The sequence below is a fragment of the Hermetia illucens genome, chromosome 4 (genome assembly GCF_905115235.1).
Source record: "Hermetia illucens chromosome 4, iHerIll2.2.curated.20191125, whole genome shotgun sequence".
Taxonomy (NCBI): domain Eukaryota; kingdom Metazoa; phylum Arthropoda; class Insecta; order Diptera; family Stratiomyidae; genus Hermetia; species Hermetia illucens.
The window spans coordinates 18,849,352-18,869,484 of record NC_051852.1 but is presented as its reverse complement, the minus strand read 5'-3'; the positions used below and the strand labels follow the sequence as shown (position 1 = coordinate 18,869,484).

At 43.8% G+C, this 20,133-nt stretch overlaps 1 protein-coding gene across 11 annotated transcripts in view; it reads right to left on the bottom strand.

Annotated features, from left to right (window-relative positions):
- Window positions 1–20,133, bottom strand: part of LOC119655928 (serine/arginine repetitive matrix protein 2) — a 69,155-nt gene that overhangs the window by 12,795 nt on the left and 36,227 nt on the right. For 6 of the 11 annotated variants that reach the window (XM_038062102.1, XM_038062105.1, XM_038062101.1 and 3 more), the window contains exons 3-4: window positions 15,726–16,079; window positions 15,505–15,642 (exon numbers count right to left, since the gene is read on the bottom strand). In XM_038062102.1, the coding sequence (XP_037918030.1) occupies window positions 15,505–15,642; window positions 15,726–16,079 (492 nt within the window). The other 5 variants (XM_038062110.1, XM_038062111.1, XM_038062109.1 and 2 more) reach the window with 5 other exon arrangements.

Below are 20,133 nucleotides of genomic sequence, written 5' to 3'. Positions count from 1 at the left end.
CCCTGTTCTCCGTGATACCCGTGATAAAAAAAGGCGGTAGTATCACCGCAGCCTTGCCACAAATTTTGCTGAACGTTGACACGTCATCTAGGTGGATCGAAACGCTTCTCAGAGACTCTCAGAAAAGGAAGCAGATGAATTCGGTTCACCGACTGATGGTTCTGAGGATTTGCAGCACTTTTAAAGCCATATCAAATGAAGCAGCACTGGTGGGTGGGAGGATGATCCCAGCCAACATTCTGGCGAATAAAATTAGTGCGCTCTATCATGCAAGACGTATCGGGGGGCACATAAAATACAGGAGTGCCTTAAAGTAAAAGTTGAATTATCTCTGGTATCGCAGGTGAGGCGAGCCACGAAGAGTCACTAGACGCATAGATTCATTCCCAACACAAACAACTACCACATTACCCAAATCCTGTTTTGGCTTGAATGATTCGCCGAACTATCATGGATGCGGTGGCATAGCATAGGATGTGGTGTATCACTGCCCAAGGTGCTCGGTGGAGAGAAGGAATCTGAACGAAGCGCTGGGAAGAAACGTGAACCGAGAAAATATAAGTGCGGAGATGCCGAGGTTGAAGAATTGGTTCACGGTTTCCTCCACAATCGTAAAAGAGCAGAACGAGCTGCTATAGGAAGTGAGAAGAAGGAAAGCAGAAAGGAGCGAGTAAATAAATTCAAAGTCACCCCACCAAGTCTTAACTAAATTATGGTCCCGCGGGGCTGGGGCTTTTCAGTGGATGCGAATACGCCGCTCTAGCTCTGACTGTTGCGTAGTTTAACTGGAGAGGAAGTGTCTTTTTAAGATTGCTACATCTCCGTATACGAATAAAAGAAAAGATCCTCGTCTGAGTCGCGAATCTGAGACAATGGAACAGCATGTGCTCTGAGTGCTCTGGCATACTACCGCATCGAGGACAATTCTCATAAAAATTGGTGCAGTTACTATTTACAAAAGTCGTCTTCTTATGTGAAGAATAACTTAAAACGGTGATTTACTGCCCTGCGGTTCCGCTGGATCCATTCCCTAATATTAGAGATAAGTTTGTCCGAGTAGTCCCGCTGCTGGGTATTGGACGACTCCATCCTAACTGCTTAGTGATTTAAAAGCCTCGCGACTATATTCAGATCAGGCCTTTGATAAAACAAAATGGCGTATGCGATCACGATGAGGAGGGAAAACGGGAAAACACTAAAGAAAAAGAAAGAATATGTCTCTAGATAGAGAAGCTACTTTTTTGGAAAACTTCTCCATTTGAACCTAAAATGAAAGCTTATTTTTTTACTTCTGTTCCTAGTTCACCTACTAAACGGCTTTAAACCTTGACTGAGAATCAGATAAATTGATAACCAGCTATTATTTAAATAATTTATATGGTTCAGAGAAAGAGGGGACAGAAGAACAAAAAGAGAGGAACTAAAGGGGAGAGAGAAAGGAAATGAGAGAGGGGGGGGGGAGAATGAGCTGAAAGAGGAACAAGGGAGGGAAGGCGAGAGGGAAAAGAGGGAGGAGAGAGGTGACAGAGGGAGGGAGGAGAGGGAGGGAAGGCGAGAGGTTACAGAGGGAGGGAGGAGAGAGAGGAAAGAAGGAGGGGAGAAAGCTGGGGGCATAGGAGGCTGAGAAGAGAGGGGAGGTAGAGAAGCGGGGGAGAGGGGGAAGAGAGGAAGAAAGAAAGGGAAAGGGAGAGAGTAGCAGAAAGAGGGAGAGAAGGAGAGAAAGAGGGAAATGAGATGAAAAGTATGAAAAAGAAAGACCTCACTCAACAGCCACGAAAATGACCGAAAGTAACCGCCGAGAGCCGTCTACCATCACGCTTCCATCTTCAAATCGGAGTGTTCATGTTCCCAATACACAATTGTATCAGTCCAGTGATATGTCGTAGACATATGGTCATGAAGTCATAAATCCTTCGAGTAACAGTTTCACTTCCCATATAATATTGTTCGATGGTGCGTCAGCCCAATTTTAACCGAGGTCTTCAAGGTCTCCTCAATTCAGAGAAAACGCAATTGATGTTTTAAGGGATTGGAGAGTCCTAAGTCCGCATCCAGTTGATTGACCGGATCAAATGGAGAGCAGCAAGCTTTTACTCCTTATGGTCCACGGATCCCTCTTTTTGGGTTTAACACCTAAAGTTCAAAAATTCAAAAAAAATGAAGACGGCTACGGTTTTGTACCATTGCAGAGGCAAATCATCAGAACTATGGATAGATTTATGTTGGATTTAATTCGCACCCTTGTTGTGTTTTGCGAATTATAAAAGGGAGCGTATAACACCTGCGAACCCAGTTCACTCCGAGAATTCGTTGCGAACAGACGAGTCGCAAGAACTTAAAAAGTAAGGTTAGTGCAAAAATTGTAACTGCCCCCCGGGCATTCGCTAATCTACCCCCCCCCCCCCCCCCGGAAATAAAAAAAAAATAAGATTCCAGCCATAACCGGGTACAATCTAAATGTACCTAATTTCCTAAGATTACTTAAGACCAAGAGACCCTTAAAAATACGAAGGCCGGTAGAACCGTCATTTCTACCGAGACGGCGGAAGACCACACCAAGGTCTTCGAGCTTATGAAAGAGCAAGGGCTTAACGCCACAACGAGCCCCCCCCCCCCCCCCCCTTGTCTTCATAACCAGTCCCTGATAATCCGAGGTCTCCACAGGGAAACGGACCCTACTCTACAAAAACTTCAAGGTAACCATCCTGAATTCAAACTCAACACGGTAGCGAACTTAATCACTCGCAGAGACAAAGCTCTGCATAAAGAAGTTCCTACCCTCCCGATAAAATCACAATCGGGACTTTTTATTGCCACTTTCGAGCACCCTCAAGAGCTCACCGACGCGATGAAGGTTAGGTGTATCCTTCTAAAAATAACATTGCAGAAAGTTAAGAACTTCGAAGAAGTGCAGTGTTTTAACTACCAAAACTTCTTGCACGTAGCTCAAAAATGTGTCAAAACGCATCCTCGCAGGGACTGCACGAGAACTGCAGCCGAAGGACCGCTCTGCTGCAGCTACGGCCAAGCTGGCCACCCCGGTTATAGCTTATAAGGAAATGGTAGCTAGAAAGGAAGCTGCCAAACTGAGAAGAGCTAATGAAAGCTCCCGAGCCAAGCACGCAGTGACACAGCTGTCACAAAGCTTACCCAATCCTGGCGCATCGTACGCGCAAGCTGCCAAAAACTCTTTTCCAAGAGTAGCAGCACAACCTGCTCCTATCTCCGCACCAAACGACTCCGGCGAATTGGTGCAACCCCTTGCGTTGGCAGCAGCGATGAACAGCAGCGATTGGCTGCAATTCAACTCATCATGAATCTATGGAGTTAAATTTTGTCACCTTTAACTCCGCGTCCCTGATCTCACACGCCCAACGTGCCACTGCCCAAGTGTTGATTGACAATGTTGAATGACCTCTACTGCGTTTCGGAAACTAAGCTAAATAGCAGCCGTAACGTGCAATTCACCGGGTATAATATTATCCGGAACGACAATAACACTGGCGCTGTCCTTTTAGTCAGAAAAGGGAAACTACGTAGAAAGTTCCAAAAATTATTGCGACCCGGAAAAAAGGCATCTCCAACGAACCAAACAATTTCAGACCCATTTCCTAACTTTGGCAAACTGTTTGAGAAAGCATAGACAATTGGGCCAGTCCAGCATTGTAACCTCAACAACATTATCCCTGACCACCAGCACGGAGTCCGCTCTAAACACGGAACGCAGCACGCACTGAGCTACCTTCACAAAACAGTCGTCTCAAGACTTAACGTCAACAACAAACCGACTGTAGCATGTGCGGTAGATTTAGAAAAGGCCTTTGACTCCGTGGGAGTGCACGAACTTCTATATAAATAAATAGAAAACGAATTCCTAGTCCCGATAATCAGAAGTGCGTTAAGTTTCTTTGAAGATAGGTACTTTTTTGTCAGCGTGGGGAATAAACTCTCCGATCTCTTACCGGTAACGTTGGGGGTACCGCAAGGATCCATTTCTGGGCCAACCTTTTACAATATCTTCACGGCTGACGTTCCGATCCTCGATAACGGCGTTGATCTGATCTAATTTGCCGATGACACGCTTATCTTCGCATCAAACCGTGGTTTGGGAATCAAGATAAACGAGACAAACGCAAACCTGCAACTTCAGGAGAAAATCCAGATACTTAGGTTCTAAAGGCATCCACAGGCTTGAAAATGAGGATCGGAAAAACCACAGTGAGCAGATTAAGCTCGATCAAGTACTTGGGAGTAATACTGCATGAAGGCACATGGTAAAGTTAGTGGCATCTATTATCTTCTTCGCAAGAGAGTAGGTCTCAGCACCAAAACCAAACTAACTCTGTATAAGACTCTGATAAGACCCGTTATCTGCTACGGAGCACTAACTTGAATCACATGCTCCAACAATCCCATGGCAAAATGTGAGGCATTCGAACGCCGAATCCTTAGACACTGCACAGGCGTATCATACAACTGGAAGACCAAAAAGGTTGGAAAAAACGCCGAAGTGTATAGGCAAGCCAAAGTGAAACCACTTCGAGAATACGTTCTCACTCTACTGGATAAGTTCTTCGAAAGAACGGAGGACCACCCCAAACCACTAATTCGGCATCTCTACCAACAGAGTAAAACCTCCCCATTGGTTACATACTTAAGGTCCTGCCAAATCGTGAGTTCATCCCTAAAACCCAGAATCATCTTCCTCACCTCAAAACTACTGCAATTCGACGACAATTTCAATCTTAATGAGAATCCCTGTCTGCCAGCGACTCACTACCCCGAAAGATACATCAGCACCCTTTAGACTAGGCAATAGTGCAGGAAGCCTCAGATTAAGAAAGGTCTTCCAAACGATTCGGAATTCGAGAATAATTTCGCCTCAAGCAAATGTGAGATCTTTGAAGCGATAGATACCAAGATGGAAAGTGACATCTAATTACCTCTGAGGATGAGTGGCCTGGTTAACGAAAATGTCGCGAACCCGGGCAAATCTCTTTCGACGAACACTTTTGTAAAATTAAGGACGGTTAATTACGGACGAGTAGACCTGCACGGTCCATTATTAGTAAATTTTCACTGTGGCTTTTAGCTTTGTCCTCCATCTAAGCATGAGTCCTCATTGCAACCTACTGAAAAATTGGAAATGCTAAGAATCGATGTTCAATCGATAGTAGAGACAATTAGGCACCTGTTCATCGGGAAAATACATTTTAATAAAGGCAATTACTTGTTCCTTCTTCGACCCAATAGCCTTTGAAAGTATCCACCCCCTTTGCCTCCCGAGCAGACTTCGGTTGTTCAAGATAGATTCAACTCGTTCCTTTTTACAATGCACTAAAACCTCATCAGATATTTACTACCCCCCAACAATGCACTTTTGAGATGCATTCTACCCTCGAGAAGTCGACACGAGTGAAAAAAAAACCGAATGAACCCTTAAGCTGACTAAATTTTACATAAAACTGTATCACTACCCCCACATGCCAGCGCAATAGTAGAAAATTACTCGGAAAACTGATATCTGCACGTAGGCACGTTTGTGCAATGTCTAAAGTCAACCGAATGTGGGGCACATGATAATAATAAGGAAGCGTACGTACGTATGTCGTTTGTGAAGGAACACCTTGGCTTTTCCCAGGCAGCAATGGTTGAATAGTGGAGGAGTCAGTTAGCGGATTTAGTTGGCTTACTTATGAGAGTTTCGCTTTGTGTTTTATCAAAGCGGAAAAGGCTAAGGATCAGGAACGCTTTCTACGGATAGAGGGCTCGTGAGTTTGTGAGCAGAGGGTAACCTGTAAAACATGGATACTCCATCATTTTTCATTTGCGGGGTTTTACCGTTACAATGCAAGTCATGCATTCACCTTCAATTTCTAATTCGCATTTGTACATGAATGACGTCGTCATTGCTCTTATCGCAATTATGAAAGTTGCTTTCTAGAGTAATTTTTCTAGGTCTCGCAAGTGGCTGATTTCGATGTACTCAATTCACAAAATATGTATCTACGTCACAGATTTTTTCAATATTTTGTTAGAAAGTGATAAGAGATCAATTGAAGATAAAGAAGTCACATGGGGTGATAAGGCGTGGATAATACTATATTTTGAGGCGATAGATAGGTGAAATGACCATTCATTTCTCGCCTGAAATATTTGCTAGTATGTGCAGACTGTGTTGGATAGGCCATCCATTCGAGCAATAGCAGTCTCCAGCGTTGAAAAGGATTTCCCTCCACCTTTACGGTAAAACTCCTCCAATCAACACATGCAGACATAAATCAAATATAATTGTACGATTTCCATCAAAGTTCGTCGCATCATGAAGTACTAATCGAAACGTTTCATTCGATACCCCACACGATTATATTCATTAAAAACAAATACACCCCCTTTTGAATGTGAGGGGACCCCCCCTCCCCCCCCCCCCCCCCCCCTTAAAAAAACGTAGAAGAATGTTTCACTCTCCATACAAGGGGATCCACAGTTCTCAGTTTTTCACCACATTTCGTACCAATAGGAGTGGCCACTCCTGAGAAAATGGGTGTGACACATGAAGTTGGAGGCGAAGGCTTACGGAAGAAAATCCAAGTTTCACTAGGTGATGCTCCGGCGGTCAAAATGAGTAAGGATTCGGTGCTGATCTGGTGGAAAGACCAGGATAAAGTCACCACGAAGTCCGAAATCTGTGAAACCTTCCAATTACGACTAACTAGTATGTAAGGCAAACGTGTTACATCTTCAGAAGATGTCCGATGCTATCGTGTCCAAACAATACGAGAATCTGCATAGCGGAATATGGATAGCAGACGAAAACAAGCCGGCAATATAGAGCTGCGGAAATCGAGCTATAGAAGATGCAAGAAAACATCCAGAAGAAGGATTCACACGTGCCAATGTAGGAGTAATATACTTATATCTATAGCGATTCTGCAGCATCGAGCCTCACATTAAAGAATTCACATCATTCTTAGAGAAACTATCTTTCAATGCAAGTCCGAAAGTAATAGCCGACAATTTCAACGTATGGGCAGAAGAATGGCGAAGCAAGGAAACTGACGCAAGATAACGAATACTACTGGAGATATTCTCGCGTTCGAATGTGGTATTTGCGAGCTTCGAAGTAGTCAATATATTTCGAAGGGAAAGATTTACACCCGGTAGTAGACCTCAGCTCCGTCGGTGGTACCCTAATGAAGGACTCGTAGTGGCATATCAGCGAGGATACTCACACAGCGATCATCAGGCTATCATCTTCCAAATCTAATAAAGGAATATTATGAAGCCATTAAGGAGAATAACGACTAACCACTAAAAATTTGACGCAGAAACGTTCAAGGAGGTAATTCTGGAAACAAGAACAACAAGAAGAGGTAATTCTGGACAAGAAGACAGGAGGAGCAACTTAACCGCCTTGAGTTCGAAGAGCTCCTACGATTTTGTGTTTTTAACCGTTTTTCAAAACTTTTACGATCCGGGGGTCCGACCTCGTAGAGTGAAAATTCTTGCATTTCCTGAATCCGGGCCAACTCCCCGTGGAAATTTTCACTTTCCTCGGTTTTGGCCAGACTTTTGTGTCGTCGATTTTCCGCCATATTTACGACCCGGGTCGCGGAAATTTTCAATTTTCCTTGATGTTGGCCAGACCCCCGAGGCGTCGATTTTCCGCCATATTTCCCGTTTACGACGTCGTAGAGTGAAAATTCTTGGATTTCCTGAATCCGGGTCACCTCCTCGTTCGAACGAGACATCGCTCGAAAAATCCACCATTTTTGCATTTTTGTCCATTTTTCCAAATTTTTACGACCCGGGGTCGTGGAAAATTTCACTTCGCCTCGATTTTCGCGGGGCGTCGATTTTCCGCCATATCTTGCGTTTCCGACGCCGTAGAGCGAAAATTCTTTCATTCCCTCAATCAGGGATGCCTCCTCGTTCAAACAAGGCATCGCGCGAAGAAAACCCACAAATTTTTATGGTTCGGGGTCATGGAAATTTTCCATTTGCCTCGATTTAGGCCAGACCCTCAGGGTGTCGATTTTCCGCCATATTTCACGTTTCCAACGTCGTAGAGTTAAAAAGTCTTGCATTTCCTGAATCCGGGTCACCTCCTCGTTCAAACAAAAATCGCGCAAAAATCCCTGTTTTGCATTTTTGCCCATTTTTCAAAATTTTTACGACTCAGGGGTCGTGAAAAGTCCCAATTTTCATTGATTTTGGCCAGACCCTCGGGGCGTCGATTTTCCTCCATATCTTGCGTTCCGGACGTCGTGTAGTGAAATTTCTTGCATTTCCTGAATCCGGGTCGCCTCCTCGGTCGAACGAGGTATCGCGCGAAAAAAAATCCCCCCAAAACGCATCTTCGCCCATTTTTTAAAATTTTTACGAAATTTTAAATTTTCCTCGATTTTTACAGACCCACAGAGCATCGATTTTCCGCCATACCTTGCGTTTCCGACATTGTTGAGTCAAAATTCTTGCATATCCTGAATCCGGGACACAACCCCGTTCGAAGGGGCTATCGCGCGAAAAATCCCGCGATTCTACGTTTTTGTTCAATTTTTCGAAATTTTTACGACCAGAGGGAAATTTCCAATTTTTCTCGATTTTAGCCAAGCCCTCAGGGCGGCGATTTTTCGCCATATTTCGCATTTGCGACATCGTAGAGTGATTCTCACTCTTGTATTTCCCGAATCTGGGCCACCTCTTCGTTTGACCCCACAACTTTGCTTTTTCAAAATTTTTACGACCCAGAGGTCGATTTACGACCCGGGGGTCGTGGAAATTGTCAATTTTCCTCGATTTTGGCCAGACCCTCTTGGCGTCGATTTTCTGAAAAAATTCTTGCATTTCTAGATCCGGGCCGCTTCCCTGTTCGAACGAGATATTTCGCAAAGAAATCCCACAATTTTGCATTTTTGCCAAATTTTCAAAATTTTTCCGACCCGGGGGTCGCGGAAATTTTCAAAACACGTCGATTTTCCGTATCTTGCGTTCCCGACGTCGTATAATGAAAATCCTTGCATTTCCTGATTCCTGGCCGCTTCCTCGTGCAAACGAAGTATCGCGAGAGAAAACTCAAGATTTTGTTCTTTTAAAAAATATTACGACCCGGGGGGGTCGTGGAAATTTTCAATCTTCCTCGATTTTGACCAGACCCTCGGGGCGTCGATTTTTCGCCATATCTCGCGTTTCCGACGTCGTAGAGTTAACAAGTCTTGCATTTCCTGAATCCGGATCACCTCCTCGTTCAAACATTTTTCAAAATTCTTATGAATCGGGAGCCGTGGAAATTCTCAATTTTCCCCGATTTTGGCCAGACCCTCGGGGCATCGATTTTCCTCCATATCTTGCGTTCCGGACCTCGTGTAGTGAAATTTCTTGCATTTCCTGAATCCGGGTCGCCTCCTCGGTCGAACGAGGTATCGCACGAAAAAAATCCCCCCAAAATGCATCTTCGCCCATTTTTTAAAATTTTTACGAAATTTTCAATTTTCCTCGATTTTTACAGACCCACAGAGCATCGATTTTCCGTCATACCTTGCGTTTCCAACATTGTTGAGTCAAAATTCTTGCATATCCTGAATCCGGGACACAACCCCGTTCGAAGGGGCTATCGCGCGAAAAATCCCGCGATTCTACGTTTTTGTTCAATTTTTACGACCAGAGGGAAATTTCCAATTTTTCTCAATTTTAGCCAAGCCCTCAGGGCGTCGATTTTTCGCCATATTTCGCATTTGCGACATCGTAGAGTGATTCTCACTCTTGTATTTCCCGAATCTGGGCCACCTCTTCGTTTGACCCCACAACTTTGCTTTTTCAAAATTTTTACGACCCAGAGGTCGATTTACGACCCGGGGGTCGTGGAAATTGTCAATTTTCCTCGATTTTGGCCAGACCCTCTTGGCGTCGATTTTCTGAAAAAATTCTTGCATTTCTAGATCCGGGCCGCTTCCCTGTTCGAACGAGATATTTCGCAAAGAAATCCCACAATTTTGCATTTTTGCCAAATTTTCAAAATTTTTCCGACCCGGGGGTCGCGGAAATTTTCAAAACACGTCGATTTTCCGTATCTTGCGTTCCCGACGTCGTATAATGAAAATCCTTGCATTTCCTGATTCCTGGCCGCTTCCTCGTGCAAACGAAGTATCGCGAGAGAAAACTCAAGATTTTGTTCTTTTAAAAAATATTACGACCCGGGGGGGTCGTGGAAATTTTCAATCTTCCTCGATTTTGACCAGACCCTCGGGGCGTCGATTTTTCGCCATATCTCGCGTTTCCGACGTCGTAGAGTTAACAAGTCTTGCATTTCCTGAATCCGGATCACCTCCTCGTTCAAACATTTTTCAAAATTCTTATGAATCGGGAGCCGTGGAAATTCTCAATTTTCCCCGATTTTGGCCAGACCCTCGGGGCATCGATTTTGCGCCAAATCTTGCGGTTCCGACATCGAAGAGTGGAAATTCTAGCATTTCCTGAATCCGGGCCGCCTCCCCGTTCGAAGAAGGTATCGCGAGAAGAAATCCCACGATTTTGCATTTTAGCCCATTTTTCAGCATTTTTACGACCTGGGGTCGTGGAAATTTTCAATTTTCCTCGATTTTGGCCAGACTCTTTTGGCGTCGATTTTCCGCAATATCTCGCATTTCCGACGTCGTAGAGTGAAAATTCTTCCACTTCCTGAATCCGGGTCGCCTCCTCATTTGAACGAGGTATCGCGCGAAAAAATTCCACGATTTTATGTATTTGGCCGTGTAAATTTTCAATTTTCCTCGATTTTTCCAGACCCTCGGGGCGTCGATTTTCCACCGTATCTCCCGATGTCGTAAAGTTAAATTTCTTCCATTTCCTGAATCCGAATCCGTTCAAACGAGGCATCGCGCGGAAAGATCCCACAATTTAACGTTTTCGCCCATTTTCCAGAGTTTTTACGACCCAGGGTGCTCAAAATTTTCAATTTTACTCGATTTTGGAGAAAATTGCAGGTAGCTATCTCGAATAACAAATCCGAATATTTGGAGTAGATGTGTACTCAAACGTAATATATAGGAGGAGCAAATCCACCGGTAAAGGGGCACGGAATTTCATTGTTTGGCCCGTGACCCATGACGTTAATGTATTGGTCGCCTAGATGGTTTTCTTGTGTGTGTTTCCCCATCCTATCTCAACAAGAAATGGATGCATCCGAAAGATTGATCTTTGATCCTCACTTCCTCACTTCCTAGTTGAGCAAACATGGATCGATTGCCAAGAATGTCGCGCGTGTTTGCTTCCGCCAAACTTCCTATCGAGAAATTTTGGAACAACATTCGCTCACTGATTGCATTAAGATCCAGTATCATTAATCCGAAATGAATCTTTAAGGAAGCTCTGCCTTTGTTCCCACTGGAACACTGGGAAGCCGTGAACAGCTGTGTTGTGTACACTGTTATGACAGATGTTGCCATGTCCTCGCAGCAACTCTCCACCATGTGCTCCCCCCAACCGCGTGGGCGCATACTAAAGTACTGCATCACTTACATAGCAGTAATACCAACTCTTATACGCGGAATTTTGGTCACGGAACTCCCAACGCGGTCGAAGATGTGCGATGATTTCCCATCTACATAAAATTTAAAAGAATGCGGTGGGAGTTGAATCTCCTATATATAATCTTCTTGTGTGTACCGAAGCTGACTCTAATTCATGGAATGGCGCACATAGGTCGGTGATACCATCACTAAAAGCAGACGCTCCCCCAGGGTTAATTCTCCTAAGTTGTTGCAGAATATAGTTAACACTCTATTCCCAGAAGATAGGAACTGTGTGAGTCTTCCTGCAGTACATGTAAACTCCGGGAAATTTCTGTAGAGGTAAAAAAGCAAGTTCTAGATGCAGCTAAGAGATTCATTGAAAGTAAGACCCCAGGTCGGATGGGATCGCTAATATTGCCCTTAAGATGGCAATCAGGACAGCGTCAGGTATGTTTGCCCAAGCTTTTACTCCATACCTTATTGAGATCAGGAAAAGATTTTTAAACAATGTTTTAAAACAGCCAAGCTGGGTGGGCCCAAAAAAGGTATAATACAGATGAACGCCTTAAGAAGTACATCGTCAGGACACGAATTCAACTGGAATTGATGCTGCGATCTCTCCTATGGGATATGATGTTCAATGCAATTCCAGTGGAAAGAAAGTTGAAATACTGAAGTGTGTGAAGGCATTTAAAATAGATACGCTGTGGGGAGGCCACCATCTGGCTGCATGTATTATTATAAGAATCATCTTGGCTGTCCTTTACGTAGACTCACAGAGAAAGTAACAATAAGGATGGTGAAATTCGAAGGCCGATCGCCAAATGCACGCACTGACTTTTCGACTGACTCGACTTAGGGACTCTAAAAAAAGACTGCCGTACTGCGTCTTCGGAATAGCAAGGATTTGAAGCTCGGGGAGGCGAAATATGCTAAGTCGGAATTTCCGTCAAATATCAAAACTAACATCGGCTTCGGAAACTACTAACCGAGACCTTTCATTTGATATCCCACATATTTGGTGAAAAAAAATGTGCACCCTCCCTTTGCATCTGTGGAACATGTCGCATGACTTAGTGTTTTATCCATTTAGGAGAAGCTCGACCATCCTGCGATCTCCTCTGAAACCAACGTTGATGAAGGAAAGAAATCAGGGAAGCTCCAGGAAGGCTAATAAATACGTAAGTGCTTAGTAGGAAAACCAAGTAGAAGAGCAGTGTCAGAATACGGACGAATCATCGTTTGCCCTACTCGGAGGAAAAATAGTAGAGTTGTCCGAATTTATAAAGGACAAACACAATGTGCACCAAGCCATCAAAAACATGGTCCGTACCATTTGTCTATTGTACAACAGTCCCAAGGGCGAAAAAAATCCTTGAAGAAATCAAGCGACACCCAGGCAACTCAAGTGGTACCCTCTCAAATTCCGGAGGACAGTCAGCTTGAAAAGAGGAGTAGAGAGGGCGCGAACGATTTTTTCGGATCCACGTAGGACGCGAAAAGGGAAAAAGGCCTCTCATCGGCAAAGGGGAAGGCAAACAAAGTTGCGAAAATCATGGAAACTGCGGCGCCGGCTCCAATCAACCCAAGGGAGGTAAACCCCCAAAAAGAACCAAGGAAGCATGGACCAAGGTTGGCGGAAAGAAAAACGCGACACATAAAAAAAGATTACGATCCGAATTAATTATCATCTAGAAAAAAGGTGATATGAATTACGCCGTCCTCGGGAAGGTCAAATCCGATCCAGAGCTGATGGACCTTGGAGAACGCTTTAACCGAATCAGACACTCCCAAAAAGGAGTGTTGATGCTGGAGCTGAAGAAGTATCCAGGCAAAACGGTTGAAAATTTCCTTGGCAAGGTGGAGAAGTCTTTAGGAGAAGAAGCACAAGCACGGGCCAGAAAGCAAGAGATTGTTATAAAATGTAAGGAGATTGACGAAATCACGACCAAGGAGGACATCCGCGACGCCTTAGAAAAGCAGTCCGGACCACATGGCTTGCAAGATTCCGCAATCAGAGGACTGAGGAAGGCATATGGAGGTACGCAAACAGCAAACCGGTTATCAATTACCTGGGAGTGATGATTGACATTAAAATCATTTTCAAGGGACACCTGGACTATGCCTGTGAGAAAGCGGCAAATACCAGCGTATCATTAGCACGGATGATGCCTAACATCGGAGGTCCAAGATACAGTCGCAGATTACTTGTGGCCAGAGTGGTTCGTTCCACACTTTTATACGCGTCACGAGTTTGGGAGAAAACACTAGTGTATGAGAGTAATCGGAGGAGGGTAAATATGACTTACCGCTTTGAGGCGATAAGGGTGTGCAGCTCCTTCAGAACAATATCAGGCGACGCAGCGTGTGTTATTGCGGGTATGATCCCGATAGACATTCTGGCAAGTGAAACACGCTGACTGAACGAGAAAAGCAAAATGAATCGTCCTGAATAGGATGTAGAATACCGAAACGGGGCATCCCTACCATCCAAGGAGTGGTTGGAGAGACGGTACGGTGAGATTAATTACTATCGTACCCAGTTTCTCACGAGGCATGTAGGATATTTCCAATACCTATTCAGGTTTAAACTAGATACCTCACTCGATTGTCCAAACTGCAATAGAGTCCCAGAGGACCCAGAGCATGTATTCTTCCACTGTCCAAGGTTTGTGAAGCAAAAGAAGAGCCTAGAGGAGATTCTAGGAAAGGTACTCGTACCAGAAAAAAGTAACCAAGCTAATATGAGTTGACTTCGCCCCGTGATGTAATACCCCGTTCCATGGGACTTGGGGGGAGTCGAAGGTGGTTTTAGTGGGTAAGAATACCATAGGCTGGCGTGTCCGGGCCAGTGGCTTTTGAAAATTTCCACCTCCTCAAAAAAAGGCAAACAGACATCAATTCGATTCTAATACACAAAACTTTAAAAAGAACCTAAGAAGTACATCGTCACGACAAGAGCCCCATTGGGATCACTGCTACGTCCTCTTCAGTGCTTTAGGGTTCTCCTCCTCACATGCTGAAGAAAGGTTACAATTATTGGTTTCAAAGATGCTCTTGTTGTGGTTGTCTGAAGACATAGATATATGGGAATGAGGCCATCCAGAACATTTTAATGATATGGAGAGAGGAGATCAAGCACGGTCTAGTGGAATAAAAGACAATAGTGGACTTGATTGGTAACCGTAAGAAAATAAATATGGTTAGTATACAGATAAGTGACCATACTATCAATTTAAAGCCAATTGTCAAATATCTGGGGATAAGCCCACGCGAAACTCAATTTCGAGACAAATCTAAATTATACCTGAGGGAAGGTCGCAATTACTATCGCGTTCGTCACGCGGACTTACAGGGCGTGAGATACAGGAGGTTCAGACTGTGTGATGTTGTATTCTCCGCGATTTGGCCTACACTTCTTTGTGGAGTATGGATACAATATTCGCGCAGTCTCATTTTGGTGCTATTATTTGTTCCTATTTGTTTTTTAATGAGACCATGCTTCAGCTTCATTATCATCATACTAACTGCTGTGCAAGTGATAAGTCTACAGCAACCGAACAACACAAAGACAAACATAAACATCCATGACCATAGCGAGATGCAAACTCTGGCAATGAGATTGAGAGGCTAACGTTCAACCACTCTCCGCCATCGCACTGCATTAGCTCAATGAGGAAAGAATTATCAGAAGCTTATTATACGTTGGTGGCCAAAATCTGCTTGTGTATGATAAGGACTAAAAAGTACCACCCAAGAACATCCTTCTTATACGCAATTATTAATGAAGGCTGAATTCTGATCAGCTAATTTTTTTGGGGGAAGTTTTTAAATTAAAAAATGAGAAGTCCCACAAAGGAAGCAGCCATCCAGTATCCATTGTAATTTCTATCACTATTAAAACTTCATGACAAATATGTTTTCAAAACTACGTGTAACAAACATTTTAAGCAATTCGTCTGGCGCACACTCATATGTTCACTACTATCTTTACCTGTTGCAATTTCTCCTGTTCTTCCTTTTTCTGCTCAGGATCCATAAAGTATAATTCCTCAGTGGAGCTACGTAAATCCATGGCACCCTCCTCACGAAAGCCCAGACCAATAGATTCCTGTAGGGTTCCGGTTCCGACCTTTTGGCGTTAGTTTTAACAATTTTTCTTTTTTCAAAACAAACGAACATAAAATTGTACACACAGAAAACACCAATCATCACCTGTTCAAAGACATTATCCGGACTACTATCTCGGCTGTCCTCATGGTGCGATGAGCTCGATGCCCGGCTGATGTCGATGCGTGGCGTTGATGGGGTGTTCACGCCAAGGGTTGCGACACCGCTATATTGTGCGTCACTACCGCTCACCGTCACGGAGGCGGATTGAACCTGAACGCTGACATTTACAGGTTGCAAGGGTGGCGGTCGTTTACTATTACTAGAATCGCTGGTATTGTTGTCATGTTGCTGTCGCTGTCGCGTTGGTGTCGCACTTCCTGAAGGCATAGTAACCGTTGAGACTCTGGTCGATGTCATCGTGATTGTTGCCGTCGGGCCACTCATATCCGAATCCATCTGAGAGAAAAAAGGAATGAAAGAAAGGACAATAAAGAATCTGGGGCATATTCGTCTGGAAGGTGTGTTGTTTGTGTTCTTAAGAAATGTTTGCATTGATGTTGGCCCTGAGCACTATTATTGGGAGGAAAGGATTCAGGTGGTTCCTGAAGGGAATTTTCCTCATTTCCTCCTTCCAAGGTTTAGCTTTAAATTGAACTCCAATCTTGGGGCGTGTGTACCATATAGGTACATCACGTTCGCATGTACCCTTCCTGCAGTCAGAATGCCCGTAATAGAACAAAGCAGACATGACATTACAAAATAACTTTCCGACTCGAACAAAGGTTGAACTTGACCAACGCAATACATCGATGAAAGTCACGACTCTATAATCTCACATTGATTTCGAAGGAACGATTTTCCTATCTGGTTTGAGGTTACAACTTTTATCAGAAAATATGAAAGACGAGCTCAAAAAAATCAGAGTCAGTTGTATCCTGCTTTGCACTGAACTACCTCAACCTTGTACGCCCTCAGGCCTGGATTCACAGGAACATACTCAAACGGAAGATTTTCCCAAGTCTCACCGTCACCACTTTCAACTTCCGAGAATCACCACATTAACGAGAAATGAGGGGGAGAAATCTTTTATTCCAACTTTTCATCACATGCTCCTTCGCTCCTCCGGATTAAACTCATTCCAAGGATTCATCAGATTTCGCAAAAAGCCACGTGATTATCCCGAACATACACTCAGAAGACATCTCAACTCATTAAACCACTGTTTAGAGACGGCGAGGGCTTAGAACTGCCGTTTTATCTTAAGCTCCGCAAACTCCTTTCATCCTTCCGAGGCATCTCCAGCAAACACAAAAGCCATAAAAGCGAACAGAGACGAAAAATTCCATTAGGAGCCACAATCGCTCCTGCAGACGCAACGGGAATAAGAATATCGATTCTATACTTTTCCGCTTGTGAACTTCACGGCGGGACACTTGACTTTTCTTTATAGATAAAATTAGAGCGTAACCCAATTTATTATGACGCGCTCGTACACTGCAAAAGTCACACTAGCACACACACCCCTCCCACTTCCTTCCGGAGGTAAGACCGATAGCTTTTTTCTGTCCGGCACTAGTATGGGCATAAATTTTTCTCTAACTCAACTTCCGTGGACCCGATGGCCAAAGGGTTAATCAGGTTGAAAGGCAAGGGCAGGGCTACTCAGATTTCCTGCTCAGTCGACAGGATAATGGTCTTCTTTCCACGAGTATCCAAACACACTTATCGACCCTTCTGATACGATAACTAACCTTAGACAGTAGCGGATTAGGTGATCAGTCAATTGACCCGTTCTTATGAATTTTAACTAATCTCCTCAGGACAGACAGGCAGCTGCGAAAAATCCTCGGAAGGAACAGCATTCGAAACCTATCCTGTCAGACGGCGACGACAGCAGCCAGAATGTGTCTTTTTGATATTCCGCCAGTTGGATCCTGGGAGGCGCATGCCCACTTTTGAACATGTGCGCCCAATGTGGGAAAACGGGTGCCCACGACCTTTGGATTCAGCCATTGGACCTCACTAGCAGGAGCAGGACATTGGGATATGTATTCAGCCCCGGCTGTTAATGTAAAACATTTGTACGAAATCCCTAGATAGGTGGTGAGAATTGTATCTATATTATAAATAGAGTAATTTATTATTGCTGGTTACCACTGGGGTTGGTTTTTGGGGAGATGGTTGCAACGCGCTACCCGCGTGCTAGTGGACACGTTATGAAAGGGATCGGGGCATAGGAATTTTTAATAGTCCTGAATTGAAGTGGAGAATACTTAATTCACTCGGTTGTCCTGTTCAAGCTGTTTTATAATGTGAATTGTCTTCGGCCTATTATCTCGTCAAGAAAATCGCGAGGCGAGAAACAGGACTAGAAACTTGGATAAACTTGTATGAGTGGTCCTATAAAGGAGCTTTCACCGATAGGACGATTTCATTACATATTTGGTCAGTTGCCAACATGTTACAGTAGTATCTTTTTAGGTACTAAAGGACAGCATGTGCAGGATAAATGCAGTAACCGCACTATGTAACAGGACGACATGGTATCACATGAAATGTTCTAAAATATATTGAGTATGGCTCGCCATCCTCTCAGAGAAAATGGTCCAGGCTAAATCAAATTGTGGCTTTCAGAAGATTTTAACCTAATTTGACTACATTATTAGTTAAATAAGGATCTTTGGAACTAATAAAATGTGGGTAAATGCAAGCTCTTCAGCTATCGATTCCCTACTAGGAAACCTTTTGGGCGAAGTTAAAGTACATAAGCCTAAATGGATGGCAACAGAAATGGGGAGGAGAATTGGCAATCGCAAAATTTCACGATAAATGAAATGAAATTGAAGGAGAGGTATTAATATACTCAGACTTCGTTCGAAGGATTACGATGTTGAAATTTATATAAAGGAGTCTTTTATGTATGTTTGTTGGAAATAGCACTGGTTCTGCCCTGCTAAAACCGCTACACGATAGCTTCCATTAAAATTGTATAAAATGTATGTAAATGTATTGTATTAAAAATGTATATGATACAGGCTACTAAGTCCTAAAGTGAGCCCATCCCTTTTCTCCTCGTCTCCAACTGGGGTAACTCAAATCAACATCGCCCTCAAAACAAATTGTTTGAACTATGACATTAACAAAGTTAAGGTACAAAAAATAGGAAGGAGACCCGCCCAAAATGTCATCCCATCTAAAGTGTCAAGTACACGCTTAACCAGTAAATGTGACACCAATCTAACATCTATCTCGGCCTTTCCTGAACACTGGAACCTGGTTAGAAAGAAGCAAATCCATGACGAGATCAAAAATCTCTCCTCCAGGATTCCTGAAAAGGACTTTCAACAAAGTCCACTTTCAGAGGATTACCCTGGTCTTCGTGCTACCAGAGTAGATCTAAGGTCAGATATCAATTTACTCCGGTGTAAACCGGCAATAAATCGCCGAAGGAACACAGAGACTTGGTTCAAATTGGCATCTAGCGCAGATGGCTCTTAGTTGCTCCTTCGACAAGGAGATCAGCAAAGAATGCATGCAACAAATAGTTGCCAAAACTGAAATGTAATGAAGGTATACCAAAAAGACGAACCTGATAGAAAAAAGCTCTAAATGCAGTTCAACAAACAAAGTGAGCTCAAAATAAAAGGATTGTGTTGTATCGATCCTGGTTGACCTTGAACATCTCTAAAAACTCAGAAGGAAAAATAAATAGAAAATAGTGGAGATCCGTCTCTGAAACATGTAAATATATAGTTCGCTGAATATTAGAAAGATCGAAATTTCTACCAGTCCGAAAGACCAAGAAGGGACAAGGAAGAGCAGCAAGGAAGAGTTGGCTTTTGTATTGGCCTAAAATTGACACCGAATGCTTTAAAGAAATCGAAAATCATTCCTTAGATGAAGTCTCAGCAAGAACAATGGCAAACCTCACCTTGGTTCAACAGTTAAAATTGGAGAAGCCATTCGAGCCAGCCATTGCGGCTTTCAAAAAGACATATGGTTCCCATTTATCCCTTGGGGGCCCATCGCGCGTCATCGACAGCTACACACCATCGTTTACGGTTCCCTCAAATGCGCATTAGACGCCCGCACACTTCGTCCACTCTTCTGCCGTCTATGCTCGCGGGAAGATCCACTCGTTGGCTTCTTTGGAATAGTCGATTCCACTGCATGGCGTAGCCAGCAAAAGAGTTTCGCTCCTCCTTAAAATGTGATATTTTTTTGAGGAAGTAAAAATCTTTAAAAAACCCTAGCCAAGACGTGGCAGCGTGTGGGTTTTTTACTCAGTGAAACCACCGTCGACTTTCACCATGTCCCGTCCAACCACCGCGGAACGGAATCAGTGCAGTTTGGATAATCTGGTAGGGTGTATCCAATTTAAACCTCCACAGGTATTGACGATATCTTTCATTCCCCCAAGAAACTGTGCAAGATAGCTAATTTTTCCGATTCGTCTCTCCAAACACTCCTAGATGACAAGGATGAGCCTGTGTGCCCTTCGACCCTTTTC